Source organism: Notechis scutatus, chromosome 7, assembly GCF_049901735.1.
Source record: "Notechis scutatus isolate UNSWTSFEM ecotype Mainland chromosome 7, rNotScu1.2, whole genome shotgun sequence".
Taxonomy (NCBI): Eukaryota; Metazoa; Chordata; class Lepidosauria; order Squamata; family Elapidae; genus Notechis; species Notechis scutatus.
This window is the reverse complement of record NC_142015.1, coordinates 14339898-14358723: the sequence shown is the minus strand read 5'-3', so window position 1 is coordinate 14358723 and position 18826 is coordinate 14339898. Positions and strand designations below refer to the sequence as shown.

At 45.1% G+C, this 18826-nt stretch overlaps 1 protein-coding gene across 1 annotated transcript in view; it reads right to left on the bottom strand.

The window, feature by feature from the left end:
- Nucleotides 1-447: 447 nt before the first annotated feature.
- Nucleotides 448-18826, bottom strand: part of ZMIZ2 (zinc finger MIZ-type containing 2) — a 35232-nt gene continuing 16853 nt past the window's right edge. Inside the window, exons 9-18 of the mRNA XM_087969676.1 lie at nucleotides 18028-18169; nucleotides 16373-16583; nucleotides 15288-15393; nucleotides 14302-14459; nucleotides 13964-14031; nucleotides 13079-13147; nucleotides 10767-11014; nucleotides 9932-10089; nucleotides 3916-4212; nucleotides 448-2254 (exon numbers count right to left, since the gene is read on the bottom strand). Coding sequence (XP_087825802.1) covers nucleotides 2147-2254; nucleotides 3916-4212; nucleotides 9932-10089; nucleotides 10767-11014; nucleotides 13079-13147; nucleotides 13964-14031; nucleotides 14302-14459; nucleotides 15288-15393; nucleotides 16373-16583; nucleotides 18028-18169 — 1565 coding nt within the window. The 3' untranslated portion in view covers nucleotides 448-2146. The remainder of the gene's footprint in view (nucleotides 2255-3915; nucleotides 4213-9931; nucleotides 10090-10766; nucleotides 11015-13078; nucleotides 13148-13963; nucleotides 14032-14301; nucleotides 14460-15287; nucleotides 15394-16372; nucleotides 16584-18027; nucleotides 18170-18826) is intronic.

The following is an 18826-nucleotide window of genomic DNA, read 5'->3' as shown; positions in this document are numbered from 1 at the left end:
AGAAACATCAATCAGTTTTATAGCTATTTATAGATTTTTCTTCTCACCGCCCTTTCAGGCTCCACCATCTTTTTAATCTTTTAGTGTGGCCCCAAAATGTTTCTCCCCTTCCAAAGTTGTATTCTCTGCAGTGCTTGTATTCAATTTCCCTCAAGGTTATTTTGCCTCTTGTGACAACGGACCATCTCCAACTACGCAAATGATTATAGTTATGTCCCAATTAAAATTGTGCTCCTAGTCATTCCTTGGTTTCTCTGACATGGCTGCCAGTTTCAATACTTTTTGGGCTTGGGTAGGTCATTGACTCGTCTCTTCAAGAAATGAGTTTCTACATTTGTCAGAAGCGGAGGAGAAAATAACTCACCAAGTGACCTGTCCTTTCTCCCCTCATTTACCCCTCAGAGCTGCAAGTAATCAAACTTGAAAGACAATGGCCCACAAAAGATATTTGGTGAGCCCCACCAAAAAGAATCCTTTAATATATAGCAATAATGAAACAAGATACACGAAAGTCAACAGAGCTGTCAGCACTTGGGACACAGGGACTCCCTGGCTCAGGAAACCTGGTCACAAACAATGGCTTGGTTTTTCACAGACAGACCACATTTGGGACCTCCATCCCAAATGCAACCTTAACCAAAGTAGGTTCCTGGACAGGATGGAAGGGAACAGAAGGCCAACACACACACACACATATTTTAAAACTTAAGTTTTTGGAGTTGTCTCACTGCCACTTAACATTTGGGGACTCGGGATTAAAATGAGTAAAATCTCGGCATCCAGACTCTCCTGGGCAGGATCCCCACAGGTCAAATGCAAGGGACAGGCCCCGGCTATGGCTAAAAGCATCACGTCTCTGGATGGTGCTCTCTGTCCCATGTGGAATGGTCTATATTACAATCTAGGAAGCTTATGCACATTTATACAGAGGACCTTTGCCCCACGGCTGGGGAGCCCCATGAGACTATACAACAAGTGTGATGAGTTTTTAAAACATTTTCTTTCCCATCCCTCCCATCTTCGTTTCCTCCCACCCTCACTTTTTTTTGTTTCTTTTAGTGTTTCTACATTATGTACATTGTTGTGCTTGTAGATGGATCCATCAACTGATGGAGGCAATCTGTCAGGCTGTATCTGAGGAACCTTTGGTTCTTTCAGTCAAAGATGCATTTCTTCGCTTTTGCACTCAACAGGAAGTCACAGGGGAATATTTCCTAGCTTGAATTTGCCTGGGGTCCTTCTGCAGGGAACAGCCTCTTTTTGAAGAGAGAGAGAGAGTGGGCTGGTTGCTCATCTGCATTTGAGAATACTCTCACCATGATGCTGCAAGCCGTTGGGTGAACTTCTGCTCTGTCCATATCAAGGCTGTAGAGGATGGACAGGAAGAACCACTGTAGCTCATGGGAGGAGGGCTTCAGATCCAGGGACAGATAAGAGCAGGCAAGCTTTATCTGCTTTCTCTAGATATAGTGGAGCTCTGATGTCCTTGGAATTTGTTCTTTAAAATCCACGAGAAAAGTGGATGAAGTATGAGGTGTCAGTTTCATTCCATAGCTTTAGATGATCAGGCAGACATACTCATTCCAAGATGTCAAGAACGATGCACATGATGGGAGTTGTCAGTTCTACTAACATTTCCAAAGACTAACCAGATGCATTTCTTCCTCCCCTGGCTGCAGGTTTGTTGGGGATACCTTGGGAATATTATTAGAAACAAGACAATGCCCTGTACCTGATCTGGCCTGAGCAACATGATAAAAAGCCATTTTTCAGGAACAGTCCCCATCAAACAGCAGCAGCACCACCCTCTCTCCTGGGCTGGAAGGATTTCTCAAAACAAGTAAACCAAGCATTCCTAGTCTCCCATGGAGGCCCTTTTCCAGACAAGAGGCCATCCTAGCAAAAGGAGATGGCTGTCTGGCCAAAGTCTCTTGAACTGATTCACTAGCAGGGCTTCATGGCTACCACCAGGATACAAGGTGAGGTCTCTCTCTTGATGACAGCCTGGGAAGCTATGGGAAGAATTGTAAGTGAAAGTGTGTATGAGTGTGTGAGAGAAAGAAAATGGAGAGAGAGGGAGGGAGAGAGAGAGAGAGAGAGAACATGGTAGGTGGAGCATGATGCCTGGTTTCCATCTGGGGTGGCTTCAATTGTTCTCAAACAAAGAGAGCAGATCATCGTTGCTATTATTGGGAAGGTCGGGGGGGCCCAAGTAGGACAGCAGCTCATCTGGATTTGTCAGCTCAGGAAGAAGCTGAGGACAAGACAGAGAGAATCAGGGTTATCTACTAGCTCTGTGATGGTAGAACATTACACACGTGACCAGGCTGCAGGATCAAAAACACATACAATCAAGAAAAGTGATATGGGGGAAAGGACATGAAAATCTCAGGCAAGAGGCCCGGAGAAAGATGGAGACCATTCCCCAGAGTAGAAATCTGACGGTATCACCTTCTAACTGCCAGGTTGAGATCTCTTGTCTTTGCACTTCACCTTCTCTTAATGGAGACCTTTTTATGTAATTCTGGAGCTGAGCCCTCCGCGCCAATATTTAAATCAAATGTTTAAATCAAACTGTGGTTTTTCTGCCTTGACTGTCTGATATGGGTCTGTCTGCCATTGAAGAGTGACAAAGGCAACACACTGAACTAGCAAACCTGTGGGATGGGACCTCTCTGTGCTGGAGTTACGCTGAATAATAAGGCAGGCAGTAACTACTCTGTATTAGCGTTGTAGCTTCCTGGCAAATGTACTATTGCCACGCGCTAAATAATAATAATGTGTTGGAATGCCCTCTTCCAAAGATTACACCCAGTTCTTCCTTTTTTGACAAAAAGTGAAGACGATTGCCTTCCGTTACGACTATTAATAGTATTACCACACCACTATGTTTCTCATCTGGTGACCTTGCTGCAAGCCTTGTGTGAATTACTATCTTTTTGATTCTCGTATGTCTGATTTTATTATTTGACTTGTATTTTAAATTGTATGCAATTATATTAAAAGCCTATGGCTGAAAGAAAGACATAAATTTTAATTGTCTTTTTAAATAGGCCATGCCCTAACCATGACAACGTTGCCCTGAGTCTGCAGGGAAAGGTCTTTGTACTATCTGCAAGATAGGGTGGGCAAACAAGCCCTTTCTGGTTCCCAAACTACCGCTTAAAATGAGTAGAACTGAATTTTTCAAAGCGTTATTTTGTATGTGGATATGGCTTTAGGTATTAAGCAGATCTTGTAGAGACTTAAGTGCGTATCTCATTCCTTAGTCTTCTCCCTGAGGTGGGTCCCAAAGGTGCTTTTTCAAGAGGCAACTGGACTTTCTTGTTCTTTGAAGACGTTTCGCATTTTATCCAAGAAGCTTCTTCAGCTCTGACAGGATGGTGGGGAATGGAAAGAGAAAAAGAATGCAAATGACCAGCTATCTGCAAGGAATATAAATCCTTCCATTCAGAGCTGAAGAAGCTTCTGGGATGAGAAGTGAAACATCTTCAAAGAAAACAAGAAAGTCCAATTGCCTCTTGAAATAAAAGCACCTTTGGGACAACCATGAGCTGGACGACTAAGAATCTCCATAGACATGTCCCCCAGGTGGGCCAATTTTTGTGGAAGTTTCTAAGGTACCTATTTTGACTCCTTAACCTTCCTGACAAGGCACTAGGATTTGCATAGCCCCATTCAACAATGATGGAGCAGAGGAGAATATGCTGGCAAGGCAGACACTAGTTTGGGTCCCTTCCCTCCACTTGGTGTGCCTCTTGGAGACTTTCTAATGTCCAGCTGCCTTGAAGTACATCACACCAATTGGATTTCTACACATGGGCACAGCTGCGGGGAAAGGGAGTTTGGGGCTTCAGGCATATTCAGAAAGAGGGGGGAAAGTGAGCTTTGGAGGGGCAGCCCCATGCTACTTACATCAAGGGAAGGTTCAGGCCCATCCACAGGCCCAGGGGGCACTCCCATCCCAGGACCAGGGTTGAAAGGGAGCTCCCCCCCATGTGCTGGGCCTCCGGTGCCTGACTGTCCTGGTGCCTGGCGTGATGGTGGGGGAGGAAGGGGGGGATTCCGATGGTGGAGTTGTGGCTGCTGCTGCTGCTGCTGCTGCTGTTGTTGCGGTGGCTGTTGGCCCGGCTGATTGCTGAGGTTGGGGTTGTTTAGGCCCTGTTGCACCGTATTGTGTGAAGAAGGATCCATCCTGCTTGATGGAGGCATCTGCAATTGCAAACGAAGAAAGCAAAACTGCTGAGAAACAGGAGGACGGGCAGAGCTGCAATCCCGGGGGAGCTTCACCATCGCACAATGCAGGCCCTTTCTCTGGTGCAGGCAACTTCATCCCGCAATGTTTTCCCATCCCACCCTGTGGACCGCCCAAAGAGACCACACTCCCATGTAGTGCAAAGACATATCTTGACTTGGCAGGGTCTGTACACCAGCCTCAATGATCAACAACAGTGGATTTCCTCCGGGCGGCTTAGTTACATAAAAGCTAAAACATAAAAAGTTAAAAGCAAACATTAAAATCAAAGACACATGGGGAGGGAGGGAGGGAGGGAGGGAGCAGGAGCAGAGTGGGGGTGGGATCTGCTGTTACTCAATCAACCACCCCCATTGCTCAGTGCCTCCACTGGGGCCCCCGGCTGACTGGTAGACCCAGGTCTTATGAAAAGATAGGATGGTTGGGTAGGATGATGGTTTGATTTGGGTTAGTTGACTGATTAATAGCAGATCCCACCTTCCCCCCCCCACTCCACTCTGCCCCCCTCCCCATGTGACCTTGGTTTTAATGTTTGTTTTTAACTTTTTATGTTTTAGCTTTAGTGTTACCCTGCGGTAAGATGGGCGGCCAAAAATTTAATAAATTTAATAAATGAATTTAAAAAATAAATAAGGCTCTCTCACCACACAAGCCAAATACAGGTAGTTCTCCACTTACAACAGTTCGTTTAGTGACCGTTTGAAGTTACAATGGCGTTGAAAAAATGACTCAGGACCATTTTTCACACTTTATGACCATCACAGCATCCCTACAGTTATGTGACTTACATTCAGATGTTTGGTAACTGCTTTGTATTTATGACGGTTGTGACCCCCTTTTACAACCTTCTGACAAACAAAGTCAATGGGGAAGCCAGATTCACTTAACAACCACACTACTAATTTAACAACTGCAGTGATTCGCTTAACAACTGTGGCAAGAAAAGTCATAAAATGGGGCAAAACTCACTTTAAAAAATTCTCTCTTTGCAACATATATTTGGGCTCAATTGTGGTTGTAAGTTGAGGACAACCTGTACACATTCTGGCTAAGAGCAAAATAAGAATCCAGCTGTAAACATGTCTCATGTTAGCAACAAGGATGGAGACGTATCAACCTTCTCAGTCATCCAGATAGAAAACATGACCAAATGAACTAATTCTACTTTAGTGTAGAATCTATCAAGTCTGAAGGTACAAATTTTCCACCCTTCACTTTTATCTGATCCACTTGGGTGGAACTTTCCTAAGTTTCTTCCCCTGATCATTAATCCACTGGGGAATCCTTCCTCTTATCTGTTAAGCAGCATGTCTCCCCACTGTCCCTCAAGGTCACCCTCACATTCCATTCCATTATCTAAACTTCCATCTAATTGACTTCAGGATGTTGGGCATCGTTCCTACACTGCAAAGATTTATTTCTGGTTCTGTTGCAGTGCCTTATTCTGACTGGGATATGCTTTCATCCATTATCCTAACAAGGTGCAGACTCACACAAAAAAAGACACACACACACGCCTATGAAATGTTTGCCTAGCACTTCTTCCAGCATGAGACAGCTGGAAGTCACTCAGTACTTCTGTCACCTACAAGAGAAACTGTCTGATTCCTCACGGTCTCTGGCAGAGGCGCGAAAGACATTTTTCGGCAGAAAGTGCCTTCCCCTCGAGATAATCTGACAAGGACCCCCTGCTGATGAAGAAAATAGTCCCCTTCTTTTCCTCCCTTCCTGCTCAGTGGGCTACCTGAAATTAAATCCCTCTCAAAATTACACAGAGTAGGCTGAGGAGTGCCAGTCACTCAAACCTGCTATTCTTAAGGGGATGTTTTTAGCATGAGGTTTCTTTTATGCATTGAATCACTTGGATCTTTGAGTGATTTTGTTTGGGGGGGAGGGGTGGTTCTTGGCTTGTTTTGTTATTCATTTCTCCACCCTGGAATCCCACACAGAGGAAATCTGCTGATGACACAATGAGCAGAACTGGCCAAGAAAGACAGTTTGTGCCATGCAAAATGTGGCTCTCCCACAGTTCTGCATGATGGCATTGGGAATTAGCTGCTTAGCAGGGGCAGAAGTCACGCATCACAACAGTCAATGTGCCAATTCTTCAAGTGGTGCTGAGATCCAGTCATGCCCAGCACCCCTGTAGATTCTTCAGTCTGGTTAGCTCTCAGCCTTAGCATCGATTGAAGTTTTGTTACCCCGCTGATAACTCGGTGCAATCTGCAGGGGGTAAAGCCTAAACCCAATAAATCTTGAAGTTCTTTGTTGGATTCTGGGCTTGAGGGGGGCAGAAGAGACAAGGTTGTAGCTGCAAGGCTGACTTTGCAGGCCAATGTTCATGGACTGGAGCTTACAGAATAAGACAGCTGGAAGACACTTCTAGGTCTTCTAATCTAGCCAATCCCCTGCTTAAGCAGGAGACCTTATACCATTTCAGACAAATGGCAGTCCAGTCTCTTCTTGAAAGCCTCCAGTGATGGGGCTCCTACAACTTCTGAAGACAAAGCTGTTCCACTGGTTCTGTCAGGAACTACCACCTTAGTTCTAGGTTGGATCTCTCTTTGATAAGTTACTTCTTGTCCTGCCCTCAGGTGCATTGGAGAATAAGTTGTCCCATAGAACAGGTTAAAACTCCATTGACTGGCTGTCAGTCATCATAGACAATAACTGAGAAGGTGAAGTTTCAGATTCTTTGTAAGGCACTTTTCCTTGCTTCTGTGAATCCTGGAGCCACCTACTGGTAGCTGGCTGAATTTTGGTGCATTTTTCTTTTAAAGTTGATGTCATCTCTCTCCTATAAAAGGCTGGGCAGGGACTTCATGATGATGATGCTGAGAGAGGAAAACCCTTAGTGCAGAGAAAATGAAGACTGGGACATTTTTTTCTCTTTGTCATGATGCCAGAGCTGGAGGTCAGCCAACCAAAATTTGATTCAAAGAAGGTATGAGAGGCTTTCCCAGGATCCATTGCTTTACACACTAAAGAGAGACAATCAGCTCAGAAAGAAGGGATGTGCTCAGGGCTTGGAGGGGACACTTTTGGGTCCTGTCCAAGCCCTTAATACAATACTTTTGTAAGGTATTAAAAAGCAAAAGTACAAGAAATCCTTGACTTACAGCAGTTCGTTTAGTGATCATCGGCCCTGGAAAATGCGACTTAGACTGTTTTTCACAGTTACAACCTTTGCAGCATCCCCATAAACGTGTGATCAAAATTCAGTTGCTTGACACCCGGTTTATATCTATGACCATTGCTGTGTCCCAAGTCATGGGATTCCCTTTTGGTGACCTTCTGACCAGCAAAGTCAATGGGGAAGCCAGATTCACTTAACAATGGGGTTACTAACTTAACAACTGCAGTGATTCACTTCACAACTGCAGTTAAGTCAGACAACAAACAAATGTCTCACAACAACAGAAATGTTGGGTTCAGTTGTGGTTGTAAGTTGAGAACTACCTGTATGTTGGTGCGTTGTGTGCGTAACAGCAGACTTCTTTATAGGCATGGGAAAGGCAAGGGAGTAAATGATGATACAATGTAAAATAGAATAACAGAGTTGGAAGAGACCTTGTAGATCATCTAGGTGAACCACCCCACAAAGCAGGAGACCCTATACCATTTCTGACAAATGGCAGTCCAGTCTCTTCTTGAAAGCTTCCAGGGATGAAGCTCCCACAATTTCTGAAGGCAACTTCTGTTCCATTCTGTTGATTGTTCTGTCAGAAAATTTCTCCTTATTTCCAGGTTGAATCTCTCCTTGATCAATTTCCATCCGTTATTCCTTCTCTGGCCTTCAGAGGTGCTTTGAAAAATAGCTTGACCTCTTCCTCTCTGAGGCAGCCCCTCAAATATTGCAAGACTGCTATCATGTCTCCCCTGGTCCTTCTCTTCACTAGACGAGCCATGCCCAGTTCCTACAACAGTTCACCGTATCTTTTAGCCTCCAGTCCCCTAATCCAGGAGTCCCCAACCACTGGTCCGTGGACCGGCACCGTCCACGGAACAACTCCCTACTGGGCCGCTGGCGAGTTGGCGCCAGCCATCTTTTTTTCATGAAAAGTGCTCCGGTGAGCTTTTCCGGTGAAAGCTCACGGAAGCACGCTTTTCATCAAAAAGATGGCGGCGCCCAGCTGATGCCGGTACCGGGCTGCGGCGCCCAGCTGATGCCAGTACCAGGTCATGCCAGCGGCGTAAAAGGTTGGGGATCACTGCCCTAATCCTTCTCGTTGCTCTTCTCTGCACTTTTTCTAGAGTCTCAACATCTTTTTTATAGTGTGGTGACCAAAACTGGATGCAGTACTCTAGATGTGGTCTTACTAAGGCTTTAGAGAGTGGTATTAGTATTTCACATGATCTTGACTGAATCCTTCTGTTATGTTGTGTTACCGCTGTGCAAATGACACTTATGTGATTTAATGTATATTAAGCAGCTTGCATTACCTGTATTATGACATCATGGCACTAATGAATGATATCACTGAGGCTTCTAATAAACACTTATCACTTCCTGTCACAATGATACATGAATTTTTGATCTATCCCGGCCTGGCTTTTCCTTTTTTTTTTAATGATTATACAACTCTTTTCTTAGATTATAGTAAAGTCGGTTTCATCAAAATAATATTTATAGGAAAGAGGAAAATGACTCACTAGTCTCTTTTAGTTGCTGAAACACCAAACCTTTAGCATTAATTCTTCATCTCCTCCTGACATATCTATTTTGAATCCACTTTCACAGGCTAGGAGGAATAAAGTGCAGCTGGTGTCTGTGGACTCAACAGCTGTTTTCTCAGGACAGGGGGTTCCCCAGGTCTTGAACTACAACTCCCATGAATGGCCATGCTTGGAGTTAGGATGGGTGGTACAAACCAACATATATTGCAAGGGCCTGAAGTTGAAGATGGATGTTCTGCAGAGTGAAGACTACGGAAGAAGCTTAAAACTAAAATGAGATGCTCTTCCTTTCTACAAAAATGGACCGGAATAGGTAAAGCATTGCATCTTTCTTTCTTTCTCTTTGTTTTTAAGTGTCTCACATAGCAGAACAAGCTGTCTGATCATCCCTGCCTTGCTGACTCCTGAGAGAACTCTTTCCGTTGTTCTCTTGAGGATTCTCCTCGTAAGGCTGGGGGAAAAAAATCTGTATTGTCACAGGAGAGAAATGGGCCATTTGTTCAGCTGCCTTTACAAGGCCTCCTGGTGGCTGGCGCAGGAAATCACCCAAGGAATCCTCTCCTGTTCCTGTGTTCACATGCCTGCCAACAAATGCATGATGGGAGTTTATGAAAAAGCTATAGAAATGGGAGGGCCTTCCAAGTAACTGATTGTGATATTGCTCGTGAGATTTTTATGAACAGTTTTTAAATGGGCCAGGAGAAAAAATAGGCATCGTTTCCTGCCAAACTTCCCAGATTTAAGAAGCTGCCCACAAAATCTTTCAAGGTTCTAACTGTAAATTTTGGAAGCTCCCTGCCTGTGGAATCTATCAAAATCCAATACTAGGACTATTACCTATCATGAAGAGGAAATGGGAGAGGAATTTATCTACTTGTTCAAGAAGACTTAAGAGGAACTGACCATTACAGAGTGAAGATCCCAGAGTTGTAGACCTCCCCTCTAGCCCATTTACAACTACCACTTCCCAATATTTTCCAGGAGGAACGTCTCACTGACCTGTCCAGGAACAGTTGGCTTTTCGGGGGTCAGCAGGCTGCCCGGAATGTCAGACTGGTAGGAGATGGGAGGAGGCCCAGGGTTGAATTCATTTAACGTTGGGGTGCCGGGGTTCACGGTGGGGAATGAATCTGGGTAAGATCCAGAAAAGGTTGAATCTGAAACAACAAGAAATAGTAGTCAGAAGGAAAAAATATCCTTCAGAAAAGGCTTGTACATATACAAATGTTATGAATGAAGGTTAGTTCTAACCCCATGTAATATAATCTAGGGAGATAAATAGGGCAGGGACCTGGCAAGTCATCATATCATTAAGATAATTCATATTAAGCCCCTGCTGTGTGTATCTTGTTTCTTGATGACACAAATGTAACACTTGTGCCTTTCAATGGTGATTATGCACCATACACAAGATAGATCCATGAGATCCCAATGAAGTCTAAAAGAAGTCTCTCTCTCCCCCCCTCTCTCTTATCTATCTCTCCATCTCTCTCCCTCTCTCTCTCTCTCCCTTTCCCTCTCCTTCTCTCTCTCTCTCTCAGAGGAGGAGAATATATCCCTCTCTATAGAGGTGCAGTAGTTAGAATCCAGTATTGCAGGCAAACTCTGCCACAGCCAGTTTGATCCTGACTGGCTCAAGGTTGACTCAGCCTTCCAACCTTCCAAAGTCGGTAAAATGAGGACTCAGATTGTTGGGGGCAAGAGGCTGACTCTGTACAGCTTAGAGAGGGCTGTAAAAGCACTATGAAGTGGTATATAAGTCTAAGTGCTATTGCTGTGCCTCAAGATCTGGCCCTTTCTCCCTCTCCCCACCAGGGCTCAGAGGCTGACTCACTTTGGTTGGTGTAGTCATTGGTGCCACCGCCAGCAGAAGAGGACTGCAAAGATCCAAATGGCGAGGGGCCTGGTCCCAAGGCTGCGATCATCTCCATGACGCTGGGCATCACCATGTGGGTGGGACTCATGGTACGGCAACGCTTCAGCACGGGCCCATCCTGTTCCTCCTTGATGTGAATGTCAGGTTTGATTGGGACCGGCTTCCAGCTGCACGTCGGGTCGATGGTGATCTCTTCAAATTCGGAGCTGAGTAAATGGGATGTTTGCGCATGACACTCAACCCTGGCTCCCACACAATATAGTGGATTTATACAACCACACAGCATGTCATGAAGCATGCTGGGGTTGGGCTCAATGGCTTACATGGCCACTTCCAACCCTAGAATTTTATGCCTCTACACAAGACTTCTTGATCATGAGCTGGTAACTTTCAACCACCCACAAGACACACCAGGTGTTATCCTTCATTATATTGTCTAGCCCACAAGGAAGAAAAGGAAAAATAGAAAAGGGAAACAAATAAACAATCCCAAAGGGTTCTAAAAAAGAAAATCCCTAAATGGCTTTAAGGCAAGGGATAACTGCTGCAAATGCCTCACAAAGATTTGAGGGTTGCGGTTGAGGGGCTTCCAACTTACATTTCTGAGGCTACATGGATGGTTGCCTCCGTTCTTAGCAATGTTATTTTTCTCACCAAGAGACATTATTTCATTTGGAAAAACACACAACAGAATACAGTGTCCTGCTTCTATTTCTATTCTTCATTGAAAAAGAATGCTTGTAAGCTGATTACTGACTGCATTATTAGGCAAAGAACAGCTCATAGGAGTGCTACTGTCACTCCACCCATGGAACAAGCTCTAGTGTGTTCCATGGGGCTGTCATCAGATGGACTTCCTTGGAGAAGCATTTCTTCTACCAGCACTGTTATAAGAAACACAAGCCTGACAATATTATGGGAATTCAAATGAGGAACTGTGGCTCTAGAGGAAATAAAACAAGAGAGCCAGCAGCATGGAGTAATATTATGCTGCATTTTGCTACAGGAAGTCTTACATGTTTGCTGCAATTGCTATGCATTCCTGGACAACCACAGTTTGGGGAAAGAGAAGCTGGCTAGCATGTGACTAAATACTCTTGAGTGAAAAGTTGAATAGCACCAGAAAAGTGGAAGTACATCAATTTAACCAACCAGCTCACAAGGATTGAAGAGTTGCCCTCTTAAAGAGTGCTGATTTGATTATCTTTAACTGCCAGTTTCTTGGAGTAGCTCATGGAGATGGAGTAGGGTAGTAAGACATAGGAAAAGATGTGGAAGGAGGCCAAGTGAAGGGAAACAAGTACTTGAATAGGGCGCAGCTAGTTCAGATATGGTTCAGCTACCATGCAGAGAAGAAGGGAGAGTTGGGGGCTTGGGTCTAATTCAGATCTGTTCAAAGGGATCATTTGCATCTCCCTTAACTTTGCTATGAGCATGACTAGCATTTCTTTCAAGGCACAAAAAGCAACTGCTCCTTTCCCACAAGGAATTCGTAATAATCTCACAACAATCTGGTAAAGGTGTCTTGCTGCTCTAGGGCCGTGGTGGCGAACCTATGGCAGCGTGCTGGAAGTGGCATACAGAGCCATTACCGCCGGCATGTGAGCCCTTGCCCAGAAAAGGTCTACTGCACATGCGTGCGTGCCACCTGTCCAACAGCTGATTGTCGGGTATCTGGTGTGCATGCATGGCGATGCAGCGGCACAGAGGAGAAGCATGCAGCACATGCAGGGAGTCATGCACACATGCGCAGAAGCATGCAGCATGGGTCGTGTGGGTTGCGTGCACATGTGCAGGAGGCATGGGGAGGCACACGCATTGCCTTCTGGGTGATGGCACGCAAGCATGAGCAGACAAGCACACTCGCAATTATCGGCATGGGAGCCCAAAAAGGTTAGCCACCACTGTTCTAAGGCATCCCAGGCAGGGACATGAACCTGACTGACCTCTCTTATGGGTTGAGACTGGCCCTTGGCCTTCTTCTTAAAGGCCTTCTTTCTGAGATCTGCTGGTCTAGCTCATTCTAACCAATCCAACCTCCAGAACAACTGAATACCCTTCAGAGATACTATTTCTATTTCTCTTCTAAAGTCTTAGGTTTCATCTAATTTCAAACATCAGAGTGAAAGAAACATCTGAGTTAGGGTGGGTGGGTGGGTGATAGCCCTTGCCCGCCCCCTGGTGGCTATAAAACAGCATCACCACACCTGGCCAATCCCATTTCTTTTTGTACAAGAGTGAAACAAACCCAGCAAATCCAAGAGACTTACTTTTGAATGTAAATCAGGATTCCCAGCATGTACTGGTCCACTTCAAGCCCTTCCAACAAGGCTGTTTTACTGAGTGAAAGAAGAAGAAATAAGGTGTGTGTGTGTTGGGGGGGAGGGAGTAACCATATAAAACTCTGACAGGCTGCAGCTGCAAAATGTCAAAACTGCAGGTGGGGTGGGGTGTAATTTTTGGCTGTACAAGATTTTATAGGTAAAAACAGAACAGTAACTGAGTATATAGTCAGCCAGACACCTGATTATAATTTTAAAAAGAGCAAGGATGTTGGGACAAACTGTATCCCCTCTGGACCTTATTGGGAGGTGGAGCCCAGCCCAAGAATTAATGCTGGGCCTTGGTGCTGCTGTCAGTCAACTGCCAACCTTTAAGTGATCTGTTTTGTGAGCAGCTCTTGACTTCAGCCCAGTAGCCCTGTGACAATTGTGCCACTGAAGAGGAATGGAAAAACTATTGCTTTTAGAACTTGCTTTGTTCAGCCCAAGCTGGCCACAATAAACAGCTACAGCAGGGGTGTCAAACTCATGTCATCATGGCAGTGTCACGTGACATATCCGGACTTCTTTCCCCTTCGCCAAACCGGGCATGGCCAGCCCTGGGTGATGCCGGGAGTTTGACAGCCCTGGGCTACAGAAAATAATCCACAGCATTTTTTCCCCAACCATGGGAATTTTAAGATGTGTGGACTCCAATTCCCAGAATTCCCTAGCTGGCACTGAAGTCCACACACCTTAAAGTTCCCAAGGTTGGGGAAAACCGGTCCACAGGTTTTCTCTTGTATGCTGCTTTCCTAACCAAGGCCCTTTCTTGGATTGAATATCCCAGATGTCTTTGTTTTTGTCACAGCCGCCTCAAATATAGATACTCACTTGCAGACAGGACATCTCCAAGTCCCCCTTTCACAGTTTAGCTGCAGATAGGATTCTAAGTCAAAGCACTGCACAGAGAAAGAAAACAGGAGTCAATTGGGCAAAAGGCATTAGAAAACAACCCCAAAGGCTTTGGTAATAAGGGCAACTGTCAAATTTCAGGAAAGGATGATACCTGTACTGGGTCCCTTGAAAGCTTTCCCTTCCACAAGAGTCAATGATTGGGGTTTTCTTCCTCTCTTCTCTTCAACAGCCCTCCTCCCTTGCTGCAGGGCTCTGTTCCCACCTTCTCCGTTAGTCAGGGGGTAAGAAGACATGGGAGATGACTATAGACTCACCTGTATGTGCCTGCAGTCGTGACCCCTGGCGGGAAGCTGGATTCTCCGAAAAGTAATGGGGCACTTCAGAGACACCTTAATGGCTGTCTGCTCCACACCATCTTCGCCATTTGGACCTGGAGTCCCAGGGATTGTGCCGCTACTGAAGTTCCGTTTGACTAAGGATGGAAAAAATGACGTGTCAATGCAGACCCAATGGATCAAGGGCAGATTTGAGAGACTACCGTGTCTTTTTCTGCTGTCAGTTTCCTGTTTCTATGCAACTCAGTGAGCTGGGAGGGGTGATGGCCAGCAGAACTGGGAAAGGGTTCAGATACATAGTATTCCAACATCAGCTAACAATGGTAAGAGCTTCCCTGGTCCATCTGATAATTTGGCCCTCCTTACACGTAATCTTTGACTTACAGCCATTTGTTTGAAGTTAGGACAGTGCTGAAAAAAAGTGATTTATGAGTAGTCCTCACACTTACAAGCGTCATAGTGTCCCTTTGACCACATTATGAAAATTCAGACACTTGGCTACTAGTAGGTATTTACAATGGCTGCAGCATCCCAGGGTCATGATCACCATTTGTGACTTCCCCAGACAAGCAAAGTCAATGGGGGAAGTCAGATTTGCTTAGCAGCCATGCTGTCTGGTGAATTTTGGGAGTTGAAATCTACAAGTTTTAAAGTTGCCAGGTTGGATACCCCTGCTCTACACTCTTCTATCTGGTCTTCAGAACAGCCTTTTCCAATGTGACACATTCAGAGTAGTTTGATTCTCATCAGGCCTATTCCAATAACTTACAGGAAGCATGGAAATTTCCTCCCTTCTCCTCCTGAGCTATGCATTTATGAAGCATCTGCCCTGTTGCCATGCATCTCTGATCCCAGCCTTATGGAACTTTACAGGAATTCTACTGATGGCTTTTACTCTCCTGAAGAACCAAGCCAGACAGTTCTGTGTCTTTGGCCAGACTTTATAGGTGGGGACAGATACTCACTTTTGGTGATGCAGTGCTCAGCCGGCAGCAGCCGCTTCTTGATCAAGCCTTGCAAAACAGACCGTACCGAAGGCCTGTGCACCAATTGCAGGACAAAAAGATGGGACTAAAACGAAGAAAGAAGAGAAGTCATGAGCAGTGGCAGATCTGCCATCTTCAGCATGTCTTGCTTCCTGCCATAAAATGGAGGCTGGAGGATGGGGAAGGAAGGAAGGAAGGAGGAAGGGGTGACAGGAACCAGAGGGGTCAATCCAGAATGAACTGGCTGATCAAGGATGGAGCTGTGAGAACAGGAATGCGAAACTCAACCAAAGAAGTGCAGAACCCCAAAGCTGTTTCTGAAACATTGGAGGAATATGATTGGACATTGATGGGCCAGTCAAGGGCGGGGAGGGTCAGTGAAATGGGAACATTGTGGGTTTTGCATGAGAATAGTCAGATCCAGCTTTGCTTATGCTGTAGTTGCTTGACTATGTTGAACCTTTCACTTCAACAAAATGGAGTTCGAGGGTCTTTCTTTCCTAAATGTCCAAGTTGGGACAAGCCACACAGACAAAAAGGCCCTTCTGAACCCAGAGAAGTATGCATTTGAACCCAGGGACCAGTAAATGAAAATAGTATGAATGAAAAGCTACTCCACAAGGAAATGCTATCCACACAATCCACTTATGAATTTGCTGCTGCAAGGAATGACAAAGGTAACTCGGTTGGCTTAAAATAGAGGAAGCATCCCCTTTATCCTGGACTTCCTGCACCTGCGTGGATTTAGAGGCAGAATCCATTCAGCCAAGGGTAGGCCAAGACCATCGTCCCTGATTTGGTGTCCTCTGAGTAGGCTGGGACTGCAGTCCTATAGAACTCTGTATCCTAAAGGAATTTGGGAATAGTGGTCTCCATCTGCCCAACAGACCTCAAGTTGGAAAAAAGCTGATACAGGAATTTTGGGAATTAGAACAAATGGCAGTGGAGGTGGTCATCTGTTTGAAGCAGCTGGAGTATCAATGCCCTTCACAGCAAAACAGGCTCAGAGAAGCTGCTACCTTCACTCTAAAGACCATTACCAATCGAATAGAAGTCAAACTTACACAGCAGCAAGCCGTGACTGTGATCTGGATGGTGTTCCTGCCGGGCTGGCAGACCTGCTTTAGGTAGAGGGGTTTGTGTGAAGTCTTGTTGTCTCCCCGTTCGATGGTCAGAGGGGTGGCATTCACGCTGACCTGGACTGAGGCTGGCCAGTTGGTGTTCATTTGTCGGTCCTCGTGATGGTAGCATTTAAACTGCAGCTCTAAGTCAGGCCTGAGAAGCAGAGAGGAACCACAAAATGCCTTTCTAAAGAAAATACTCATGGTGCCTTGGAGAAGGCAGGGAGACGATGGGGATAAGAACTTTGCAATGGGAGAAAACTCTAGTATGTCCCATCTCTTTTGGCCATGAACCTGTGTGGTCCTCAATTCCTGCTCAGAATTGTGCTGCTAGAGTGCAATTCCCAGCAGCCCTAAAGAACACTACCAAAAGTGATGGGTGCTAAGAACTGTAGCGGATCAACACCTGGAGAATCACAGTTCCTCATCTCTATCGTAGAGTTCTCCCTGGGAATGCAGAACCTCTCCCTAGAGCAGGGTTTCCCAGGTATATGAACTTCAATTCCCAGAATTCCACAGCCAGCATGGCAATTGCTGAGAATTCTGGGAGTTGAAGTCCTCTCACTTTTAATTTGCCAGCAGTGGGAAATACTCTCCTAGAGAGACAGGAAAAACATTTTCTTCCCAGTTAAAGGAAGTTCCTTCTTCATTGGTTAAGATTTATGAAATTGTTTACTCACACAGCAAAAGAACACCTACAAACACCTGGGGAGAAGGGCTATAATTTTTTTTGATGAAATCTTTGGAAAGTCTCTCTCAAACAGACCTGTCAACTAGTTATCTGAAGTAATTATTGAATTAAAATCAGCAGGATGACATCCAAACACCTTCCTTAAATGATAACTGAAACAGAGTCACTTGGTAGAGAGATGGACAGGACATAAATTTAACAAATAAACTGAAATGAAGCAGTTAACAACTAGTTGATAGCTACTATTGCATTTTTCCCCCCCCCCCCCTTTAATTCTCTACTGCTTTTCCTCCATTGTTTCTCAGCTGTCAAAGCAAATCCTTGAATAACTTCACTTGTATTGTTTTTTTCTCCAGGATATTTTCATCTTTTCCCAGAACTTTCATCTATTTGTGAAAGAGCATCTCAGGTTCAAGTGATTGCCAGGTACAGCCCAGAGAGTCAGAAAAAAGCAGAACCCGTTGCTGCTTTTTTCAAAAACAGACAATTAAAATATTTCATCTGTGCTATTTCAGAAATAAGATATGAACCAAGGCTGTAGAAACAACAGGGGGAAATGTGCTATTGTACAGAAAGGTGGATGAGATCATAAATAGAACCTTTTCTGGTTTTCAGGACTGTTGGGAGTTAGGAGGCAAATAACAGTTTAAAGTTTTGCTCTTTTGCTTTGTTCCAATGTGGGTTCAAAAGCAATGATGGAGTAAGTTCTAGTTTATCCTCTGCTCCCAGCTCACCACTAAAAAAAAGAAAAGAAAAATGCAGAGTTCTGGATTTAGCTTTCAACCACCTTTCAAAAGCTGCCTGTACTTAACGATCAAGGCGGCAGAAGCCAATTCTATGTTAGAGAAGGAATAAGGTGATATGTTGACTTAGTAGCATGGCTTGGGAAAACCATCATAGGTCTCACCTGAGCATCAGAGTCTTGTAAACAGAGTCCCTGAGCTGGAAGACATGGTTGCTGACCGCCAAGTTGTGCTGGAGGCGGAAAGGCTCCAACACTACACCATCCCGTACAGGGAAGGTCAAACGCAACTCATCACAAGGGTTTCCTGGTGGGACAAAAGAGAGTGGGCTGATCATGATCGGGAGGTGTACAGCCACAGGTGCAGGGATGATATGGGGCAGAGGAGCCAAGGCAGGTGTGGGTGGAAACAGGCTGACCCAGCAACAGGGGACATAGTAAGATATTGTCTGGGCTGTGGGACATGGCAAGGGGCAACCAGGTGGAAAAGTGCTGCAGGTGGTGTGAAGAACAGGCCTGGCTTCTGTCTTGACTCCATCAGGAGGGCTGTCGTCTCCTTTCCTTCCCCTAATTCTGTCAAATTTTGCAAGCATTTGGGGAACGAATTTTGGCACTCTCTCTTCTTTCTATTCCCACTGCAAGTTAAGGAAGTCTCTCAAGATTTTTTCTCCCAGCACCAAACTGCCATTCCTTAACTGCCACGGAACACACCTGACCCTCAAAATTCCATTGCTCTGCAAGAAGTCCTAAATTCACATCAAGGTCCAGAGTCCAGTGAATATGTAGAATCTAGAGGGGAAGTTTCTCCAGGACTCAAGCATTTTGAGTTGCAGCGGGTGCATTGAGAAGTACAGGCACATCTGTGTGAACTGGGCACCTCATTTTTCAAATACCTTTTGGGGAAAGATGCCTTGTTCCTTAAAAAATAATGAGGGAATGAGGGAGACATCCATTTCTTGCTAAA